Genomic DNA, 20,737 nt, shown 5'->3' with positions numbered 1-20,737 from the left:
CATATTCCGTGCAATAAACGCATTACCCCCTTTTTCGATCGTAATTGGTTTCCAGATGATCACTTCGGAAGTGGGGCACATGTCGACAGTAACGTATTGCCTGATGATGTGTTTATCTTCATGTCCTTAATTTGTCGCGAATTTAAAGACACATTTAGATGTAGACCTGATTCTGGTTATGTGGGACTTGAATGAGGATTCTTGGAAAAAACACGGATTAAAAAACATCACACGATACGAGTTAAATAAGAATTGTTTTTCCTTTTACTACCACTACCACGATAAAAACACCTGAAAGTTCATTTAAGGACAGAATTTCCTACTTATAATTATTTTCTTTAGTTTTCTTTCTCTGATTTAAATAAATCTGCAGCTGCCCAAATGTTAATTCATTTCAGTCTGTTGCATAATATAAAATAATTTTTAATCGATTTAGAAGTGTGAATGGTGCCAAAATTAAGTGCAAATAGATGACCTGCCAATAAATATAGTCTGAATGTATAAGTTCCAGCACTTAACATAACGAATATTTATGATGTCGTCGATCCACTCGTATGCCATAACAGATTTGGATAACAGATACATGTAGTGTTTCCTTTGTAGATTATATCTTAATAGCTTCAGACTAAAAAATCCAGGAGAACCTCTGTAAATACATAAGTACTTTCTTCCTGCGTAAGTGTTTATTCCTCACGTAACACTTCAAAAGCAATATATGTCCATCAAAGAAACTCAATACAGGGAAAAATTAACATCCTTCAAACAAAGACATTACTGTCATCAAGCCACTGAAAAAAAAACAAACAATAAAAGTCCGCCTGACTCACGCTCTGAATCATTACAGTATATTGTACTCATAATGTAATACCTACTACCGAAAATATTGATCATAAATTTCAGTTTACATACGTAGATGGCGAGTACGTTGGCTAACATGATGGTTTAACAACTCAGATCTTTGGCATGTCATTTATGGATAAATATGTAATTTGATAAATTGCAATTTGGTTAATAGCATAGCAAATTGTACCGGAATTGAATGAAGTAATGATTGATTATTTTTATCTGGAAAGGCGAACTGTGACGTATCCGCAAAAACGCTGTAAAAAATGTCCTTCGTCAAAAGTATTTTCTGATTAACATTTGAAAAGAGAATGAGGAAATATCAGCAAACACGTTTTTCCAATATATCCAACAGGGAACCCAATTATATCAACGCAGAACGCTCGAACCAAATTATCTCAACGCAAAACACTCCTCAAACATTTATTTTTATATCTCAAAATAAATCCACAAAAGTGCATTCCCCGCTCACTTCCAAAAACCTTCAGTGCCAAAATACGATTCACGGCAACTATGCATCAAGTTGGTACTCAATTACTCAGGGCCTGTCTCGTTACCCGCTCAGCGAGTGCCAGAGACGGCTATATATCAAGTGCTTGGATAAGTTGATTTACATGATGCATTATACGTGACAAATTTGCTGCTAATTACATGTAAGATGTACTGAATTTGCGATTATATTAGGGTGGTATTGTCATAGTCACCAGTCATAGATGAAGTATGTAATCCTGAGATATAGATATCCAAAGTTCGATAGAAATATATTGCTGGGCGTGTGTCTTTAAATTTAGATATCCAATGTTCGACATGTGTGTGTTACATTAGTGGTCATTAATTAGGTCGATTGATCTGTTTTCAAAACTAGCGGTTAAGAAGTGCCTGTTCGTTCGTTTCAGCCGTGGGACGTCCACTGCTGGACAAAGGCCTCCCTCAGGGTTTTCCACCACGACCGGTCACCGGCGGCCTGCATCCAGCGGCTCCCTGCCACTCGGACCAGGTCGTCTGTCCATCTTGTGGGTGGTCGTCCAGAAGTGCCTGTGCACAAAACAAATTGACAAAGACATTTCTTATTCCATATAGATAAAAATTTCGATGACCTAAAATTTATACATTAGAAGATCAATAAAATATACTTCTTCCAGAGCCGTGGTCCGCGAATTAATCGAGACTGAAGAAGAGTTCGGCAGAGACATGCAGCAAGTGGTCAGCCAGTACATGCGGCCGATGGACAAGGCAACCACGCCCAAAGCTGTGTTCGACTGTCGAGAGTTCCTCTTCGCGAACTTTAAGCAAATTTGCGAGTTTCATAATACGTGAGTGGTTGAATTAAATGGACATGTTACATTTTTATTATTTTCTAATATTTCTTATAACAGGTGTTGCCCAAATAAATCAATATTCTAATTGTCTTGTGAAAATCAGTCTAAGTCAGTCAGAGCTATTTCCGTATTTATAATTTTTGCTATGAATTATTGACATAAGCATTCAACATCACTACGTTTTTTCATTTTTTTAGAAATTTATCCTACAATTTTCCTTATTTTATGTCAAGTCCCAAATGCAAAGTAAAATTTCCTTTCTCTCTAATATTAAGAAGAAGAGCTGCACCTACAGCTAAAGCTATACTCCTTTATCTCTACGTTATATCCATTGTCTAAATTCTAAAGCCAGATTACAAAACCATTTTCCACAGGACCCTGCTAGAAGGCATAAAGTACTACGCAGGAGAGCCTCGTATGCTGGGCAGGGCCCTCCTCCGCATGGAGCGGGAGTTCGACAAGCACGTGGCGTATTGCCGGGACGAGCCGAAAGCACAGAAGTTACTGAGCTTACATCCGGTTGTTAAGAAGTACTTTCAGGTCAGTTTTTTTGTATATCTGTGAACAACTAATAAAATAAACTATCACCGATCCTTGAGAAGTGTACAAAGTTTTATTTAAATCTGTCCGTGTATAATAAAAGTGGATCAAAATCGATTTTAATTACAGAATACTGATTTTGACGAACATCAATATAAATAAAACCATCATAATAATCACATAACGGTAATAATAATTTAACTAACCATAGAGAAGACACTGGGCTTTTCACTAATCAATGCCATCTAGCGGCGAAACAAGAAACTAATACATTTATTTTATTTTCGTTGCGGTTTTAAATAACAGATGGCGCAGATATAAATGTAATCATCTGTACAACAGATGGCGTTATATTAAAAGATTTTTACAGCTTTGTACTAGATGGCGCTACACACATACTTCTATTTATTGTAAGATCTTAAAAAATTAAAGCTAATGAAGAGTCATTTACTGTGATTCCGGAAAAATCTATAGTTTGTAAATTTTGCATATACATATGGAAGTGAATAAAGCATAATTAAGATAAATTACGCAATTAAGCTTAGATAAGCAGCTCTTTACGGCACCTAATCAATTCTTCTGCGTCAGACAGAAGCTTTTATCACCTATACGTGAAGGACCAATATTAGCAAATAACCTTATATTTGCTTACTAGCTTACCGCCCGCGGCTTCGCCCGCTTTGTTTAAAACGTAATAAATTATATACTAAAACCTTCCTCTTGAATCACTCTATCAAAATCCGTTGCGTAGTTTTAAAGATTTAAGCATACAAAGGGACATAGGGACAGAGAAAGCGACTTTGTTTTATACTATGTAGTGAAGCCAATCTTTCATAAATTTTCCTATAAACTTTAAAACCCAAAGCATTTCACATAGCCAGTCGGCGCCTCGCATCGGCAGACCGCCAACGACTAGAATAGTTCTCGTCGATCCGTCACTCCCTTCATATCGGGGACACTGGTTTATCATGTTTACCGCTTATATATGATTTTTAATTAGTCACAGTCTGCTTGACCTAGGTTTTGGATCAAAACTAGGTATTAATAAAGCTGCGACCGGCGTTTTCAGGAATACAGTATTCAGAATACTGAAATTTTCTTAAAGAATTCGAAACAGCATTTACTTCTGTTCAGTTAATTTCCTAAAGTTAATCAATGCAATGTTGTTAAACTTTAGAAATTAAACCTTTAACTTTTCAAAATATATCGAACTAGGCTTCCACCCGCGGCTTCGCCCGCGCAGTCAAAGAAAAACCCACATAGTTCCCGTTCCGGTGGGATTTCCGGGATTGCGTCATTTTCCCGGAATAAAAAGTAGCCTATGTCCTTTCTCGGGTATCAAAATATCTCTATACCAAATTTCATGCAAATTGGTTCAGTAGTTAAGGCGTGATTGAGTAACAGACAGACAGACAGACAGAGTTACTTTCGCATTTATAATATTAGTATGGATTATCCATTCGATTTAGGACAAAGGAAAACAAACACTTTTTTAAGAATTACTTATTATCTACTTAGGTACCTGGATTTGAAAAATCAATTAAAAAGATTAATAATGTTCGTATGAAAATAAGGACACCCAAATAAAAGTTGTAACTGAAAATAATTTTAAACCTCCAGCTCGTCACAAAATATCGGTCGAAGGTGTTAGGTTAGAAGCTGTCTCGACTCACATCACGTCAATCAAACTCATGTTTGCGTACTATATCCGCGTTCTTGCTTTGGCATTTGCTACTCAGCTATTTGACGCCTTTTCTTGTCTCATTTGTTTGATGATTTGCGTGCTAGGCTACAGAAGAAGATACAGTTTTATAAAACAGGGTAGTTAAATTGACTTGACATATTTTGATAGAATTTATACATTTTTTTATCAATATCAGTCTCATTGCGTCTTTGTTTCTGCAAGCTGGTATTTTAACAATTTAACCAAATAAATCTTAAGCTATGTACCTACACCATGTAAAACAGATGGGTACTTAACTACTTAGGCAGGTGTGTACCTATAAACGAAAAAAAAAACTAAATTTATGGTAAAAGCTCATACATTTTAGTTCCCGCTCAAAGATCTATGAGTAATTACGCGTATTTATATTGCGCATACACTTGTGGGCTATTTCCTGCGCAATTGATCAATTATCGTTACAGAAATTTGCTTGAGATGAAATAATTTTGATGTTTGTATCTATTAGATTTACAGCAATAGGTGTAGTCACTAGAAAAATATAGATGTATAATTGGGCATATTACATTGATAAGATCAATTATGACAAACAACATATCAATGTTCTTACAAAATTCCATCAAAAGTCGACAAGAAAAGATTTGGAAAATTTTTAAAACCAAAAAAAGGGAGAATATGTTCTGTAAATCTGTAAAGCTTAAAATTGATGACATTGGGTCGTGTTTACATATTTATGGTAGCACAAATGGCAGATTAGTTGATCATGATGCAACATTCGCTGCAGAAATAGTGACGGCATTGAACTTTTAATTTGACTGAATTCTTCTGACGTTGGCCATGCGATAGACGGTGTGATATTATCTTGTTTATAAATGTCCAGTGGATATGAAAGAGATCTCCAATAAGTTGTCTTATTTTAGGTCCTTTCCAGAATTATTTTAGTTTTAGTTTGGAAACCGCAGCTGTTAATATTTAAGCTGGCTTAATTTCAACACAAATATCAAGACTCGGATTTCTTTCTGACTTTTTTGAGTAAAGATACCTCGACAAACATACCATACTTTGATCTATTTTTTACTCTTAATTTACACATTTTTATTTGATACACTTTTTAAAGCACTGTGAAAAATTAGTTAAGGTTGGTACTTTCGCGGATAAAAATAAAGTTATGGATACTAAAAATAAGACAAATTGTATGTATGTAGGTGTAGGTCCCACGTGAGATCCCACTCAAGAGAAAGTAACTAGAACAATTCTATAAATTCCTGTATAATCGTACATTCCGCTAATGCTGAATGACTGGTGTTAGCGCGTCACCGAATATTATTATCCTACGCAACACTGTCTACACCTGAGTCAAACCCCAAAATAATTCCAACAAATATACATTTAGACCTGTATCTACTGTTTCAGTTATTCTTCAGAATTCTTCATTATTGATATTGATTGATGATGACTTCAGAATTAGGGTATTGGTAAATCAATTTCATTGTATTCTCGCTGTTGCTTCAATTTTGTACAACAAGAGCTCAGGTTTGGCCACCAAATCTGGTATAACATAAAAAGGAATCTAAAAATTACTACAGAGTTATACAGGTCTGATTACTTAATATGAATTTGAATTCAAATAAGGAACTAAATTAAATAAACATAAAATTTGATGCAATGATCGTGAAGAGAATCAGAAGATAAGAGTTCTTTCTAGTTTTGAACGAATGGTAACTAACTTTTTCTAACATTATCGTCAGTTATGGAATGGTATTAAATAATTTCAAAAATTGAAATCGTTTGGTGAAAATCTTTCCAGAACCATCTACTTGATTACGGTATATTTCCAAAGCTTTACTATTCGATTTAGCGATTAATGAATTCCCTTCAAAACATTGATAAAAGTAGAACGAATGAATTTTTCATAGTGTTTCTTATAATTGACCTAAATATAAATATTGCGAGCAGGTTGGTTGATCAATCCCATGATACGTTTTAAATTTAGACGATAGATTGTGATTTAAAAACTAAATTATCGTTTATGAGTCAAATAGTTATTCAAACTACAATATTATGCTCAGTATACTACAAATATAATACCAGTATCCCGTAAGAGGATGAACGTTGTAGTATTTTCATGTAACATTATGCAAACAAACTTAAAATTACTTTCCGTATATTTCAACGTTTCAACAAAGTTAGTCTTTTGAAAAATCAGATATTTCCCCGCTACAATTTCAAACACCACCGATTCAAATACTGAACATGTACATCCCAGCGTCTAATAACAATCATGTAAGCCTTCCTTCTATCTAGAGTAGTATTGGGGGCTTTGCTTCTTTTGCAAAATTGGGTTACAGGTGGAATGCTATATAAAATTTAAACCTTGATGTGAAAATACCAAATAGGAAATTATAAAGCTCTATTCGCTTTTCCATAGCGCTCCACGATACTGAAGGCCGCATCTCTCTCCTGTCATTCTTATCGTGTACTAATTTGTGTTTAACACTTATTTGTATTACCATTATAGAAGAAAAGCGTAGCTACATAAGCGACTAATCCATTTCGAATATTGATAAAATCTTAAATCTATTAGTAGTTCTACTTAGCTTCTCCACATTCTGCTACCACTATTTTTCTTTTAACTATCTACTCAGTGTAATTTAAAAATAACGGTTCAAATATGACTCCTAATCCCTGCTCACGCGTGTCTCCACTAACTAATGTCACTGTCAGCTTTATCAGCAATGACATCGACCTGTCAAGGATACCCCAAGGTTTGTTTGGTGACCTTGCCGCACGCGACGTCACCAGAGAAATGTATCCCCTATCTAAGTTTAGCCGTGGATTGGGCAAGGCATGGTGCAGATCAGTCGCCTGGATGCCGCGGCCGCGAACAGAGCACGCCTCTGCTTGATCGACCCCCGACCACTCTCTGGAGTGAAGTGTGTGACTGTGATTGTGTTGTCAAACCTGTGCCACCCGCCCCCTCACTCAGGTACGAGCTAGGTGTACTGAGTCCGATTGTGCCGCAAAAATAGATAGGCTGTTGCGAAATCATCATTTTTCCCGACATTCGCGTCGAACGGTGTAGTGTTTCAGGCGTCCGGTTATTTTGAGGCGTTGCGTGGGACGCCCGTTGTCTATTGGATGCGCGGCGTCGATTCGCAATTTTCCTATGCTCGTTTTCTCTGTGACCTTGACCTACATTTTAATAGTTTAAGGGTCATTTATGCATAACATTAACCAAGTACTTGTTCACGTTTAACTTTCAATGTCACAAGTTTGGATTGTTTTCATAAAATTTCTATGAATAAAGCTTCGATTTGTTTTCTCTTCTAAAATACCTGATAATAATTTTGAGTGACCTCTCTACACTGACCTCGACATTATTTTAGTTTATAGTTTTCAGGTAGGTAATAGTTCGACTGATAGCTTTATAATTATCTTATGTTATTTACAAAAATAATTTTATTTAAAAACAATACATAACCATTGATGTAGTTAACAGTTAAATAATTTTTTTCATGTCACTCTTATATTCGTTTTTTCATCAAATTTCTATTCAAGGTCACTGTTGTCAAGAGCTCTATCTAGTCATCCACTTGTTATTGCAAGCATAGTCTAATTATCATAAAGATCACCTGCTTCAACTAGAAATAAATTTGTAGTATATCAGAAATCGGTGTATCATTTTAGGATTCTATCATTTACATCAAATAGGAAACACAATTTTACAAAAAATTTACTTTTCACTCTGTGCAGTCTGATATATGTCATGTCTTTCCACCATGTCGAATATGTATTGCTGTTTAATGTTTTGAAAATAACATTCTGAAGGTAACATAAATCTAACTGATACTCAGTTGTCTGAAATACTTACTTCATTGTGAACCAAGGCTTGTGAACATAGTTGAAACATGACTGATTTTTCAGGGCCACAATAGAAAATTTTTGCACTATGATAATTGAAATAATTGTACGTTATTTTAAAGTCGCAATATTATGTTTCCTTTCAATTCCATTAATGTAAGGTGTCGTCGAAAATGTAAATTTAACTTCGTAATTAACTATTTTGGCTAATACATATACGCACACTTTGCATAAACATCATAAGCTCTTATGGTTATATTTAATGAATCCTGTGATTAGAATCAAAGTAATAACACAACCCTTTAACGAAATGTTTCAGCACAGTATAAGAAAATTAAATTGAAATTTCACTATCATAACATATCAAAATATTTAACTATAATTAATGTACTTATTTAAAAAAAAATTAAGTAAATTCTTACGTAAGTGTATGCGATTATAATGCTCTACGATACAATACTTTTCAAAAGTACAGTACTGGGTTTCTATGCTTCAAGGTAAAAAAGGGGCTAAGACAGAGATTGTTTTAACATATTAACCCATGGGACTTTTACGTAAGAAATTAGAAGCAAGTACAATTTAACAGCAAAGCATACAAGCAAAGCTCAATAGATAGATAGGAAATTTTAGTATTCAAGATCAAGAACATAAAATTCCTTCTGTTACAGTTCTTTTAAGGACCTTATGAATCTTTGACTTAAACTTGGTAAAAGAAACAACGACAGACAGATATTGATAGAGATCATAGAGTCCTTATTATACAATCAAACTAATAATATAACGTTATTAGTATAAGTAATACAATTTCACGAGATAGGGGCCTTCGAGAACTGCTGTTAACACCAATGTTTCTAGTGTTTTTGAATCACTGCTCTTTTCTGTTATAGAAAACAATACGAGACGAATTAGAGTGTACATTTAATTCGGGACAAACAGATTTTCATAATCAAAAATTTATATTATACAAGTCTACTATAAAATCTAAAGGTATTTGTAATTGATGACTGTATGACCAGAGTAAACCTTTTTGGAAAATAATTGTAATTAACTATAAAATTTACAGTAGAATGAAAGCAATGGGAGAATAAAGTTGAAGATTATGACGGGTATCTAGACGTTTCGTTTTAAAAGCTGTTTACGTATTCAATATTGTTGAATTGTTTTTTAAGTTATTACGTTAGTAAAGTATTCTTCATGGTTTATTTGTTAATACAAAAATAGTTTGACAATAGTTCATAAATACCACGCACTTATAAATAGAAAGTAAACATCTATACCAAAGAAAACAAGGCATTAGGTATGTAGTACCAGCGAGACATTTAAAGGGACTATTAAACGGACAATTGAATTCTCTTTTGGATAGCTATACTGAAATATTATATTTCCACAAACAACTTCATTAAATTTAAGTTAATACGTACATAAATTAGTTACATTTCCGTTCTACCGTATCCAAATATCTAAAGTTGGCGTCAACTAGTTATAATATGTCAAGGTGGGCTAATTATAACCGACCGACTTTACTAGCGAATCAGTCTTCCAGAGCTTGTATTTATGACTATTTTACTGTTGCTTACACGTAATTTCGGTTGTTTATTGTTGTGTTACTCTTATGTAAACTTTTATTTGTAGTATATTTAAGATTATGGGTGTTGCTATTATATAAGCAACTCATAATGCTCGTTGCTCATTAATGAATCCCCTTAGACCGGCTACTCACTTACCTGCCACAGGGGCGATATTGGTACAATCTCGCTTAGTCGGCGGTCAGGGCAATTTCAGTTGTTATGTATCGTCGATCGTATCGTCGTACAATCGTATATCGTACATAATATATTATGTACTAGCTTTCCACCCGCGGCTTCGTCCGCGTTTTCAAAGAAAAACCCGCATAGTTCCCGTTCCCGTGGGATTTCCGGGATAAAACCTATCCTATGTGTTATTCTGATGTATAAGCTATATTGTGGTAAAGTTTCATTCAAATCCATTCAGTAGTTTTTACGTGAAAGAGTAACAAACATCCATACATCCATACATCCATACATCCATACTTACAAACTTTCGCCTTTATAATAGTAGTAGGATTATTTAATATTCTGGATTAAAGATTTGAATTGACTTGAATGGAAAATTCAGATAAGACAATAAGTAGAGTAATTAAAAAAGTAAAATAAAATCTCACAGGAGAAATACAAATAAAAGCTAAATAGGATACAATACAGGGTAAATAAAGCGATTATAATGTTAGCTAACGCTCCGTCCAAAAAGCTCTCCCTTTGTGAGACTTAAACAGCTTATCACCAACTCACACTAGAGAATCAATTAGAAAATCAGATAAAGATAGGCCATAAAGGATCGTCGCAGAAGAATTCCAACCAATACCCGCGGCCCCATCATTAAAGCGGCTCGATGGAACACCGTGGGGTTTTAGTCGGTAAGAATCCGACATAACCCACGGCTCCTTCCCCGGGGGCCGTGGGTATCTTTGGAAGATTTCCCCACTATTAAAAAAAAGGCCATAAAGGATCAGAATATCTAAATCCAAAACTTGATAAACTCTTATACCTGAACCTGAAAGTTTTGAGTCAAGTCTAGTAGAGACAATAACCTGTATTCTGAAACGGTAGTGAAAGTTAACGCTCAGCAATGTTTGTCACAACACAATTGGCATACGACCAAACAATTACAATGACACGCGACGAATTGTTGAACCATCGGAATTGCACAGACCTATACATATAATTCAGAGGACCATTAACTCTTGGGCATCGTTTAAATTGTCATGTACCAATGACACTTTCATGCTATTCTTAAACATTGCTTTGGGCTCTGCTAACATCTACTCAAGCATCTACTCAATTTTTATACTCAAGTTATCAACTCTTTAGAATCTTCTTTCGTTTATTTTTTTATTTGATTTCATCTTTTGTTCGCCTACTTGCTAAAAAATTACATACTCTATATATGAAAATATAATCACTGTTTTATAAATTTTTCAACCAATAGTTTCATCTAAAGGGACTGATAGAAAACATAGGTCTTAGGTCGACCATCGGTTTCTTTGCTTACTTTTTATTCGGGCTATTGATAAACATGTCTATTCTCACAAATGCAAATGGAATCACCCCACGGACTCATTTAGTAGCTCCGAGTACTCATTTGATCTGTATTACTGTCCCATCGGCAGCAGATTTTCCATTTGTCAAAATTGCCTATTATTGCTGCAGTTGAAAACGTTGTACAACGCCTATAAGTACATTAATTTCCAGTGAGGAAAGTTTTTTTTCTGGAAAATTAATAATACTAAAAACAGATTATTTTCAGGACATAGCTAAGAAAGTTGGAGACGACAAAGGCCTTCCCGAGCATCTTAAACTTCCGATTCAACGAATCAACGACTATCAACTCCTTCTTAAGGTAAATAATCTTATTCTGCAGTATAATATACAAAGTTTGCGTAATTCATCACATTGAAAATAAGTGAAATAGAATAACATACAATTATAATCGGGATCATAAGTTTCATTCGAATCCATTAAATCATTTTCTACGAGACATAGCAACTCTCACATTAGTTATCTAAACACCATTCGAAAGTACTGGAAAATGTGATATAATTATGATCTTAAAGCCAACACTCAAAAAGCATATAGCTAAGCTGTAATAATTCAGTATAGGATCTAAAATTACTCCCCTCAAACGTACACAACTGACGTCACTGACGTTTTCATCGCAAAAACAAATACGACGGTGTAAGAAACCGTATTTACGTTTAGTTTAATTTTACTGCTAACTTGTTATTGGATGGTGATTACATACATCCGATCTGTTTTATTTTTAGCCTATTGTTTTTGACTCATTGTCGTATTATTTTAGAAAGTATACACAGTAATTATTAAAATCAGCGATAATATTTATAAATCGCTGTACATCACATTCACAATAGTCAGTACATTCGTTTAGGCTATCTTTCTTGTACATTTGAAAAAAAATTATCTATGGGACCCGATTACATAACATCTCTACCTACACACATAAACTGAACACTTTCTTTTCCAGGAACTAGTCAAGTACTCCAAACGTCTCGGTGACGATTGTACTGACTTACAAAAGGCCTTGGAACTATTTCTCGGTGTCCCAAACAGAGCGACTAACAACTTATTCATTGCGAGCATCGAAGGCTATCGCGGAAATATCTACAAGCTTGGGAGATTACTTACCCACGATTGGTTCACAGTCGAAGTAGAAGGGAGGTCGAAAGAGCGGTATCTTTTTCTGTTTAAGGCGAGGATCCTCGTCTGCAAGATCAAGAGGGTTGCTGACGATCGATCGGTGTTTGTTTTACAACATATCGTGAAGGTCAGTGTTTTGCTGTGCTGATGTATTAATAGAAAGTATAATTCTATCCATTTAAACACCTTAATAATAAACTGTAAAAATATTTTTATTTGTGTTCGTTCGTTTTCTTTAACGTATTAAAATGCATGTTTAATACATCTAAATCTAAATTCTTAGTATAGGTAAACAAACAGATCTTTTTTATCGAGAGTACGATTAACAATTACAAAAACTGCAATGATGAAAACATTTATTTTAATAGTTCCTTTCATTAAATTTTGCAGCTTCCTGATTTAGAAATCCAAGATCACCCAGATACACTAAAGTTTGATCTTCACCAAAAGAATCCACCTTTGGTCATCACCCTCACAGCTCACAAGGACTCAGTTAAGACTGCTTGGCTTCGTGAAATCAGACAATACGCGAGTGATCTTGGTAAGGCTAAACACTTGTTCTTTTAAAAAATAAATAAAGAAACGTTTGTGGGAAATAATCGTATGAAATGGGAAAAAAATATTGTTCGCAATAATAAAATATTGAACGCTAATTGCATGAAATAAATAAATATATGTAAAAGAAAAGGGCAAACTTCAATAATTATATTTCTTTAAATTACAGTTGCATTAGCAGAACACGCCGCAGACGATCTGCAAGTATTACCCCAAGAGGAATACTTCGAAGCTGAAGACGAGTCAAATAAAAGAGAGTACTCAGAAGACGAAGAAGACGGTCAAAAGGAGAAGAAAGCACGAACAGAAGAAGCTGCAGTTGGAGAACAAGAGGAATCACTTCAAGTTACAACTAAGCGAAAAGCGTCACTTGAAAGTGAAGTCGCTGAGAAGATATCTAAATCTGAACACGTAGAAAGTGCATCTATAAGTGAAGTCCAAGAAATCAGTACTACTCAAGAAGTCACAGCTGATTTAGAGTCTAAATCGATTGTGACACAAATAAGTACTACAGTTATTGAAACTGATCAAACCGTTGAGGTCCAGGCTTCTGAAAATAACGTCGAAGTTGGAATACACGAAGTATCGGAATCTAAACAAGTTTCAACAACACAATCTGTCCAAGTTCATTGCACAGAAGTATCTTCTCAAGGATCTGTGGAAGAGGTAGTAGAAACTACCAGCAAGACACAGATCAGCGAAGAGAATACTGAAATAAAGCAAGACAACTTGGTCGCTGAAACACAACAGTCTGCTAAAGAAGTTGAAAGTGTTTCGATTGTACAAAAGCAAGAACTAGAGAAATCAGTCTGTGAAAATCAAAATACACAACAATCTTCTCTAGTATCAACTGAACAATTTGAAACATCTAAAGAAGAAATCAAAGAAGAATTAACAGAAGCGGTCGCATCTGTGCATCAAGCAGATAAATCTGAAGTTACATCTGTCGGGGAATTCAAAGCTGAGGTTGAAAGTGTTTCTGTTGAAAAAACACAAGAACTAGAAACATCTACCAAAGAAGATCAGAAAGTTACAACAGAATTAACAACAACTAGTAAAGATTCAGTATCTGATCAAAAGGAATTGAAACGAGGTTCTAAAACTAAACGTAACTCAAAGAAGAAAGCGGATACTAAAACTCAGGAAACAAAAACAGTAGAACACGTTGAAGTTGAAGCTGTTTCGGAAGTAACAGCAGAAGTTGTTAATGTTAAAACAACTGAAACATCGATCCAAGAAAATAAAACAGAGGAATCTCAAGAGATTAAACAAAATAGCACGAGTTTGATTAACAATAATAAAGAAGTACCAGATCTTGAAACAAAACAGGCGGTATTAGAATCAAATACAGAATCTAAGCGATCTGAAGATACTGTTTTAGAAGAAAGCCAAACTGTTAATCAAGAGGAAAGCGCTGAAGGAGAGATGTCGAGATACAGCCGCAGTTCGCGGCTCTCTGGAGGTAAGATGCATGTAATTTAAAACCCCTAAAAATATTGATTTGTTTTTATATTATTCTTTCTTATAATTTTCGTTATTTGCCCTTGTCATTATGTTTTTTGAAAATTTAACGTAGTACAATATACCAACTAATAGAAAACATCAAAAATGATCAAAAAGTATGTTAAAATATTTTAATTTTCATTTCATAAAATAATTATTATTTTATGATAGTTATCATTAAATTTCTTCTGGATATTTGGAAAATTTTAATTGGATATTATTATCCTTAATTATGTTTCTTGTTTGTCGTCTTTATTAATCTCTTCATTTTTATTATTTAGAGTACTCCAGTAGTACTCGCAAATCATCAACAGGTGGTCGATATGAATCTTCGGCCGATGGAGGTATCTCCTCTTACTCATCTCGCCGTGAGAGTGGTTCTCGTATAGAGAGCAGTCGCTATGATATCGGAGGTATTGAAGGCTCTGCTGGATCGAAGTACGAATCTAAGTACTCAACATCTAGCGCCATCGAGGGAGGATCGAAATACGGCGTCGAGTCGAGTTACGAGAGTAGGAGCTCAATCAAAGATGGCTCCAAGTACGGTGTCGAATCGAGTTACGAAAGTAGGAGCTCTATCAGGGACGGCTCTAAGTATGGAATAGAGTCCGGTTACGAAAGAAGCAACTCGATCAAAGATGGCTCGAACTACGGTGTTGAATCGAGTTATGAAAGCAGGAGGTCCATCAAAGGTGGTTCTAAATATGACGTTGATTCCTATGATAGCAGGAGCTCGGTCAAGGATAGCTCGAAGTACGCTCTCGAATCTAACTACGAAAGAACCAACTCGATCAAAGATTCAAAGTATTCGGTAGAAGAGACCGATACTGAAAGCAAAATCAATAACATTGCAGCCAAGTACGGTCTGAACAATAATATCGAAACTTCCGAAAGCAAGTCCATCAAGCAAAGTATCGAAGCCAGCTACGATGTAGATCTGGACGCTCCCAGCAAAATCGACAGTATTGCTTCGAAATACGGTCGCAATTCGATCACTAGCAGCTCTAACGTTGAAGCTCGCTCTACAAGATTGAACATTGAAACCAGTTTAGACGGAAATAACGTTGAAGCTAAGGCAGTAGCTGAATCCAAATACTCCAAGAAAAGCTCCAAGAATGGTGAATCCGCGTATGAGAGCGAATATTCGAAGAAATCGTTAACCAATGGATCGGTAACCGATCAGTTTATATCCGAAAAATCGGTTTCCAAATCTGAATCGTTTGATGGAAAGCCGATTTTCTCGAAGACTCTAGAAGGGCAGAACATCGAGCGTAAGTATATCGACACTACCCACGACAGTAGACACTTAGTGCTTGTACATATGCTTCTAGAATTAACACACACAACACATTGTGCTAACGCTTCTATGTGAAGTCTTCGCTCGAAGATGTAGGAAAACATAATGTTTGAATTCGCAGCCGGTGAGAATGCGATGTTCGAATGCAAGATTAGTTCTCTGGAAGAGGTTAAAGTGACTTGGCTGAAGGACAACAAGCCTCTGACGGACCGTTTGATGGATCGAGTGAATATAGTGAACTCGGGGGACGTCCATAGACTAGAGGTGATGCATTGTAGAGAGGACGACTCGGGCTTGTACACCGCGCGGGCTGAAAACGTGAAGGGCAACGCCCATTGCACCGCGCAGTTGATTGTACATGAGCGTGAGTAGATGACTACCTAGTTTAGGGACAAGTTGTTTTGAACTCATATTTCGTATAGATTTAGTCTTTGCACTACGTCTACATTTTTATAGATCGAGTATTTAGAAATATGTGTCATTTCTTCAATTAATATATCACACACAACAATATTTTATGTAATTTCGTTTAAGAGTTCAAAACAGTTTGACCCTATAACATTAGAAATAGATCAAACTATGTATATGCAGCGTCTTATCAATTAAAAAACAGCATGGCCGCCACAATCATCAACAACATCGTAAAGCGCATAACACGTAGACAATCTTTTCTCTTTATAATTTTCCTGTTGCGACTTAAATAGAAAAACTGGCATGATTATTGTGTCGTCTGGCTTTGTTACTCTTCCAATCTTTAGCAATTTTGTCAATTTTATTATACACAGGTTATATTTGGTAAGATATTTTGTCATTGTAATTCCTGGTTACTTGTATTTTGTATTATTTGATTGTATAATTGTTTTGTATTATGTATAGTGACTCCAGAAGAAAGGAAACTAAAGAATGCTCAGAACGCACCGTACTTCTTGGTAGCTCTGAAGGACACTGAGATATTGTTGAATACATACTTGCGCTTTATGGTCAAGGTCAAGGGAACGCCTAATCCTGATGTGAAATTGTAAGTTTAATTCATTATTTTATTCGCAGATATGTTTAAACTGTGTTAGAAAAATATATTATGTTTTTATTTTTTCTGGTCACGTTTTTCCATGTCTTCCGGAGTAAAAAGCGTTGCAATAATGGTATCTGTTTTGCAAATTTCATCCCACTCATTTAAATCCTGTTTATTCAATCTTAGTCGAGTTATTAACTATGATTAAGTTTTTACACATACAATTTCTATAAATTGCCCCTTGCTCCCTTTTTAAGCTACCGCGAAGGCAAAGAAATCAAAACCACTTTGGACAGCGACCGTGTGTCCATAGTCCGTACTCGCGCTGAGAAGGGCTGCTATGAGCTCGTGATCTCTGATGTGAATTCTGGAGATGCTGGTGCTTATTCCTGCAAAGCCATCAATATATATGGGGAAGTGGAGTCTGAAGCCACTGTTACTGTTGTTGGTAAGGATCTTGATATCAGAGATCATCTAATTAAATGTTAGTTTCAAGTAGTAGAAAATAAATTATTGTTGTCCAGTCTATCCTGTATTGGGATAGCGTTTTTGGGAAATTTTAGTATCGTTTTGAAGTGCATCAGTCTATATTATTTAAGAATGTGGCTAAAGTACTCATATCCTAATGTTTAAAAAATGACTTACAAGCGTACTCAACTTTAAAAATAAAATTGACTTAGACCAAAATACTATTATATTAATAATAGCATTCATATAAATAAAATACACAACACTGAAAAATTGATCTGTTTATAAAAAACAAAAGCATCATTAAAGGAATAATAAATGGCTTCTAAAAATAAGTTTGACCGAACCCTTGTCACTTTAACTAGGACAAAATCGTAAAAATATTTTTATTATATGAAAACTTATCGCGATCTTGATATTCGTTTTATTTTAAAACAAATTAACGACAAAGTTATGCCACACATTTTAGTTAAAACGTTTGGATTGTGTCCAATGTTTGTTTATGAATTATTGGCACGTTAAAAATAACTCGCAACTAAATATATGGTCTCGGGATTTCAATGTTACGCCTTTCCTTTTAAATATTATACAATTATGTTATATGCAATTCTTCAGATTACAGAATAAAGCAGAGGTTTAATGCCCTCAATTGTTAACTGAATTTGTTTACTCTATTTTAATTTTGGCAAAGACTTCGATCAAAGATCAGTTTGTCGCGACGTCTCCGCGTGAAAGATTGCATTGCGCTAAAGCTTATTTAAAACGGTGGTTAAACAAAATAATGATAAGACTTTCCTAGAGTTTTAAAGTTTTGTAAATTGGATAGAGTTTAAAATGAATCACATATCACCAGATGACAAGAATATTTTCGGGGAGCTTTTGCCGGGTGGTGAAGGTTTACTGGCAAAGGGAGAGAAGCCTGTATTCGCGTGGAAGCGCGATGGCCTTGAATTTGACCCTGAAGAGAGGTTCAAGGTCCTCCTCGGAGATGATGAGGATTCTTTGGCGCTGGTGTTCCAGCACGTTAAACCTGAAGATGCTGGATTGTACACATGCGTCGCTAAGACCAGCACTGGAAATATTTCCTGTTCCGCTGAACTTACTGTGCAAGGTTCGTTTGTTTTATTTTTCTTACAATTATTAATTTTAAGATTTATTTTTAATCTATTACTTCAACTTATTTTAACATCTTTTAACATTACATTCATAATTTTTTTCTGAGTTATGAAAATATCCGAGGATTTCCAAACCGAGAAAAGCTAAATTATGCCTCAAGTGATTCAAATCATTGTCAATATTTGGTGTTTTTCTTTAAAATGTAACTTTACAGCTCCTCTTATATTATGTGGTTCTTAATTAATTCGCTTGAAGCGCTCTAAATTCTACAATAATAGTTCGACACTTGGCAACCGTACCGCCTTAACTAATCCGGTCTAGGCCTTGTTTACAGCATTGGCATCTCATGAATCCAGTTGTGTATTACAATTTATTTCATGTTTCACATGTTCATGCCATGTTTTATATATGAAAGTGTTAAAAGAATGTAATAACGCTTATCTCTCTTATTTCTAAACTTCAATGTAATATTTTTCAAGCTAAACACCTTTTAACTGATTTAAATCATCATTAAGAGATTGGACCATACCTTGAACACAAAATATTTACAGCAAATTAAAAAAAAATCGTCTATAATAATTAAAAAAAAAAGTCGTAGTAAGTTGAAACGAGAACGGTTGAAATGGCTTTACTGATTTTTAGTTTACTGGATGTGTCTTCGTTTGAATTAAGATATTTACTGATAAAAAATAAATAACCACGAAAAATGTCTAACCAGGTGGAGCCGGATCGAGTAGTATTGTCATCAAATTAACTTAAGATAATTATCACCTAGGTGCCGTAAACTACTTACACCGTGAGCCCGAAAAGCCCACCCTTGAGATAGAACACCGGGAGCCAGTTGTATCAAGTGGAGGGTCCGCCATGTTAGAAGTGGTGTGCAAGGGCTACCCCAAACCCATCGTGGTGTTCAAGCACAAGGGCGAGGTGGTGGAGGCTGATGCTAGGCATAAGTATGTAGTTAATAGTAGTGCTAGTATATTAAGTGTTTCTATTGGAGCTATATCTATGTTTAAATATAAGATGCATTAATAAGAAGAAGTAGGGCTAATTGCTATTGGATTGTTTACTATTAGAGCAATAGCTCTGTTCAATCGTAAAGGAGACTATTTGGTAGTTTTGGAAGAAGAGATACTTGAACTTGATAAATGTGATTAGAATGTTGTTTTAGTAGTTAGAATTAGTATAATACTATTTTTAAGATCACATTAATAAATTTGATAAAAGCTAGACTATTTATAAGCCTTTTACAATTTATTTCCAAATATATAGGCGTATTTTATTCCCAATGTTTAGCAAATGTATTATTTATATAGTATAATATTTTCCACTGCCTAAGCCAGGCAAATTACTAAGTTAAATAATAACATCTTCACCCCAGGTTCCTCCACGAAGATGACGAGAACATGTCACTCGTAATAAAGAACGTCACAGTAGCGGACAGCGGTGTGTATGAAGTGACAGCTTCTAACGATCTTGGTGATGATACCACCACCATCAACCTGGTGGTCACAGCACCACCTAAGATTAAGAAGAAGATCGAGAACCAGACTTGTATGGTGAGTTCGTATTATAATTGTTGGTTGGAAATTGGTTGGTTGGACTAAGTGTCCTTTTTGTTTTTATTTTTGGTTGGAAGTGTACACAATGTTCACTTCGATACGAATCTAATGCGATAACTAAGCATAGATAAAGATAAAATGTTGAAGAATCTACAATAGAGGACGAAATATATGATAAAATATGCGTGCTTACGCAGTCATAAATGTAGTTAAGAATTTTTATTTGATTGATAAATCAAAAATCTAAGTGCAATTGAATATTTTTCGAAGATTAATAAAACAAATCTTATCATATAGTTGAATGAAAATAATTCATATAGAATTAGAAAAAAAACCTGAATATTTCAAGACAACTTGTTTTGATAACTTTTCTTGAAAGTTATGAAAATTTTTTACCTGATCATTAGTAATCTTAATTTTTAAAATAACCAACTTTTTTGAGCAAATTCCTTTAACATTATCTCCAGGTGGAATCAACACACACAGTACGCATCGAGGTAGAAGGTACTCCATCACCAGACGTGACCTTCTACAAGGATGGGGCTCTCATCACCAGCTCTGAACGCATCATCATCACCAAGGAGTCGGAGGAGGTGTACACCATCACCATTAAGGATGCTAAGCTGACCGATACTGGGTCTTACTCTGTGGTCGCTAAGTGAGTTAAAATGTATAAGTTACTATCGTTTAACTAAAGTAACTTGGATTTTAGTTTTTTGAAGTGAAACTTCTTTATCGGGGTTGGAAA

General features: G+C 35.0%; 1 protein-coding gene and 1 long non-coding RNA gene across 2 annotated transcripts in view; one reads left to right on the top strand and one right to left on the bottom strand.

Annotated features, from left to right (window-relative positions):
* Window positions 1-10,944, bottom strand: part of LOC149907399 (uncharacterized) — a 64,535-nt gene extending 53,591 nt beyond the window's left edge. Inside the window, exon 1 of the long non-coding RNA XR_016456779.1 lies at window positions 10,853-10,944. This is a non-coding gene — a long non-coding RNA (uncharacterized LOC149907399). The remainder of the gene's footprint in view (window positions 1-10,852) is intronic.
* Window positions 1-20,737, top strand: part of Obsc (Obscurin) — an 81,686-nt gene that overhangs the window by 30,015 nt on the left and 30,934 nt on the right. Inside the window, exons 5-18 of the mRNA XM_090102396.1 lie at window positions 1,986-2,156; window positions 2,537-2,702; window positions 11,569-11,661; window positions 12,304-12,603; window positions 12,867-13,017; window positions 13,201-14,493; window positions 14,816-15,805; window positions 15,953-16,195; window positions 16,708-16,849; window positions 17,101-17,291; window positions 18,165-18,422; window positions 19,203-19,380; window positions 19,809-19,986; window positions 20,457-20,647. Of these exons, the coding sequence (XP_089958522.1) occupies window positions 1,986-2,156; window positions 2,537-2,702; window positions 11,569-11,661; window positions 12,304-12,603; window positions 12,867-13,017; window positions 13,201-14,493; window positions 14,816-15,805; window positions 15,953-16,195; window positions 16,708-16,849; window positions 17,101-17,291; window positions 18,165-18,422; window positions 19,203-19,380; window positions 19,809-19,986; window positions 20,457-20,647 (4,545 nt within the window). The remainder of the gene's footprint in view (window positions 1-1,985; window positions 2,157-2,536; window positions 2,703-11,568; window positions 11,662-12,303; window positions 12,604-12,866; window positions 13,018-13,200; window positions 14,494-14,815; window positions 15,806-15,952; window positions 16,196-16,707; window positions 16,850-17,100; window positions 17,292-18,164; window positions 18,423-19,202; window positions 19,381-19,808; window positions 19,987-20,456; window positions 20,648-20,737) is intronic.

This window comes from Colias eurytheme, chromosome 6 (genome assembly GCF_061535395.1).
Source record: "Colias eurytheme isolate Ceu_HAF_F1 chromosome 6, ilColEury1 Martin Lab GWU primary, whole genome shotgun sequence".
Classification (NCBI taxonomy): domain Eukaryota; kingdom Metazoa; phylum Arthropoda; class Insecta; order Lepidoptera; family Pieridae; genus Colias; species Colias eurytheme.
This window is presented reverse-complemented; position numbering and strand designations above follow the sequence as displayed.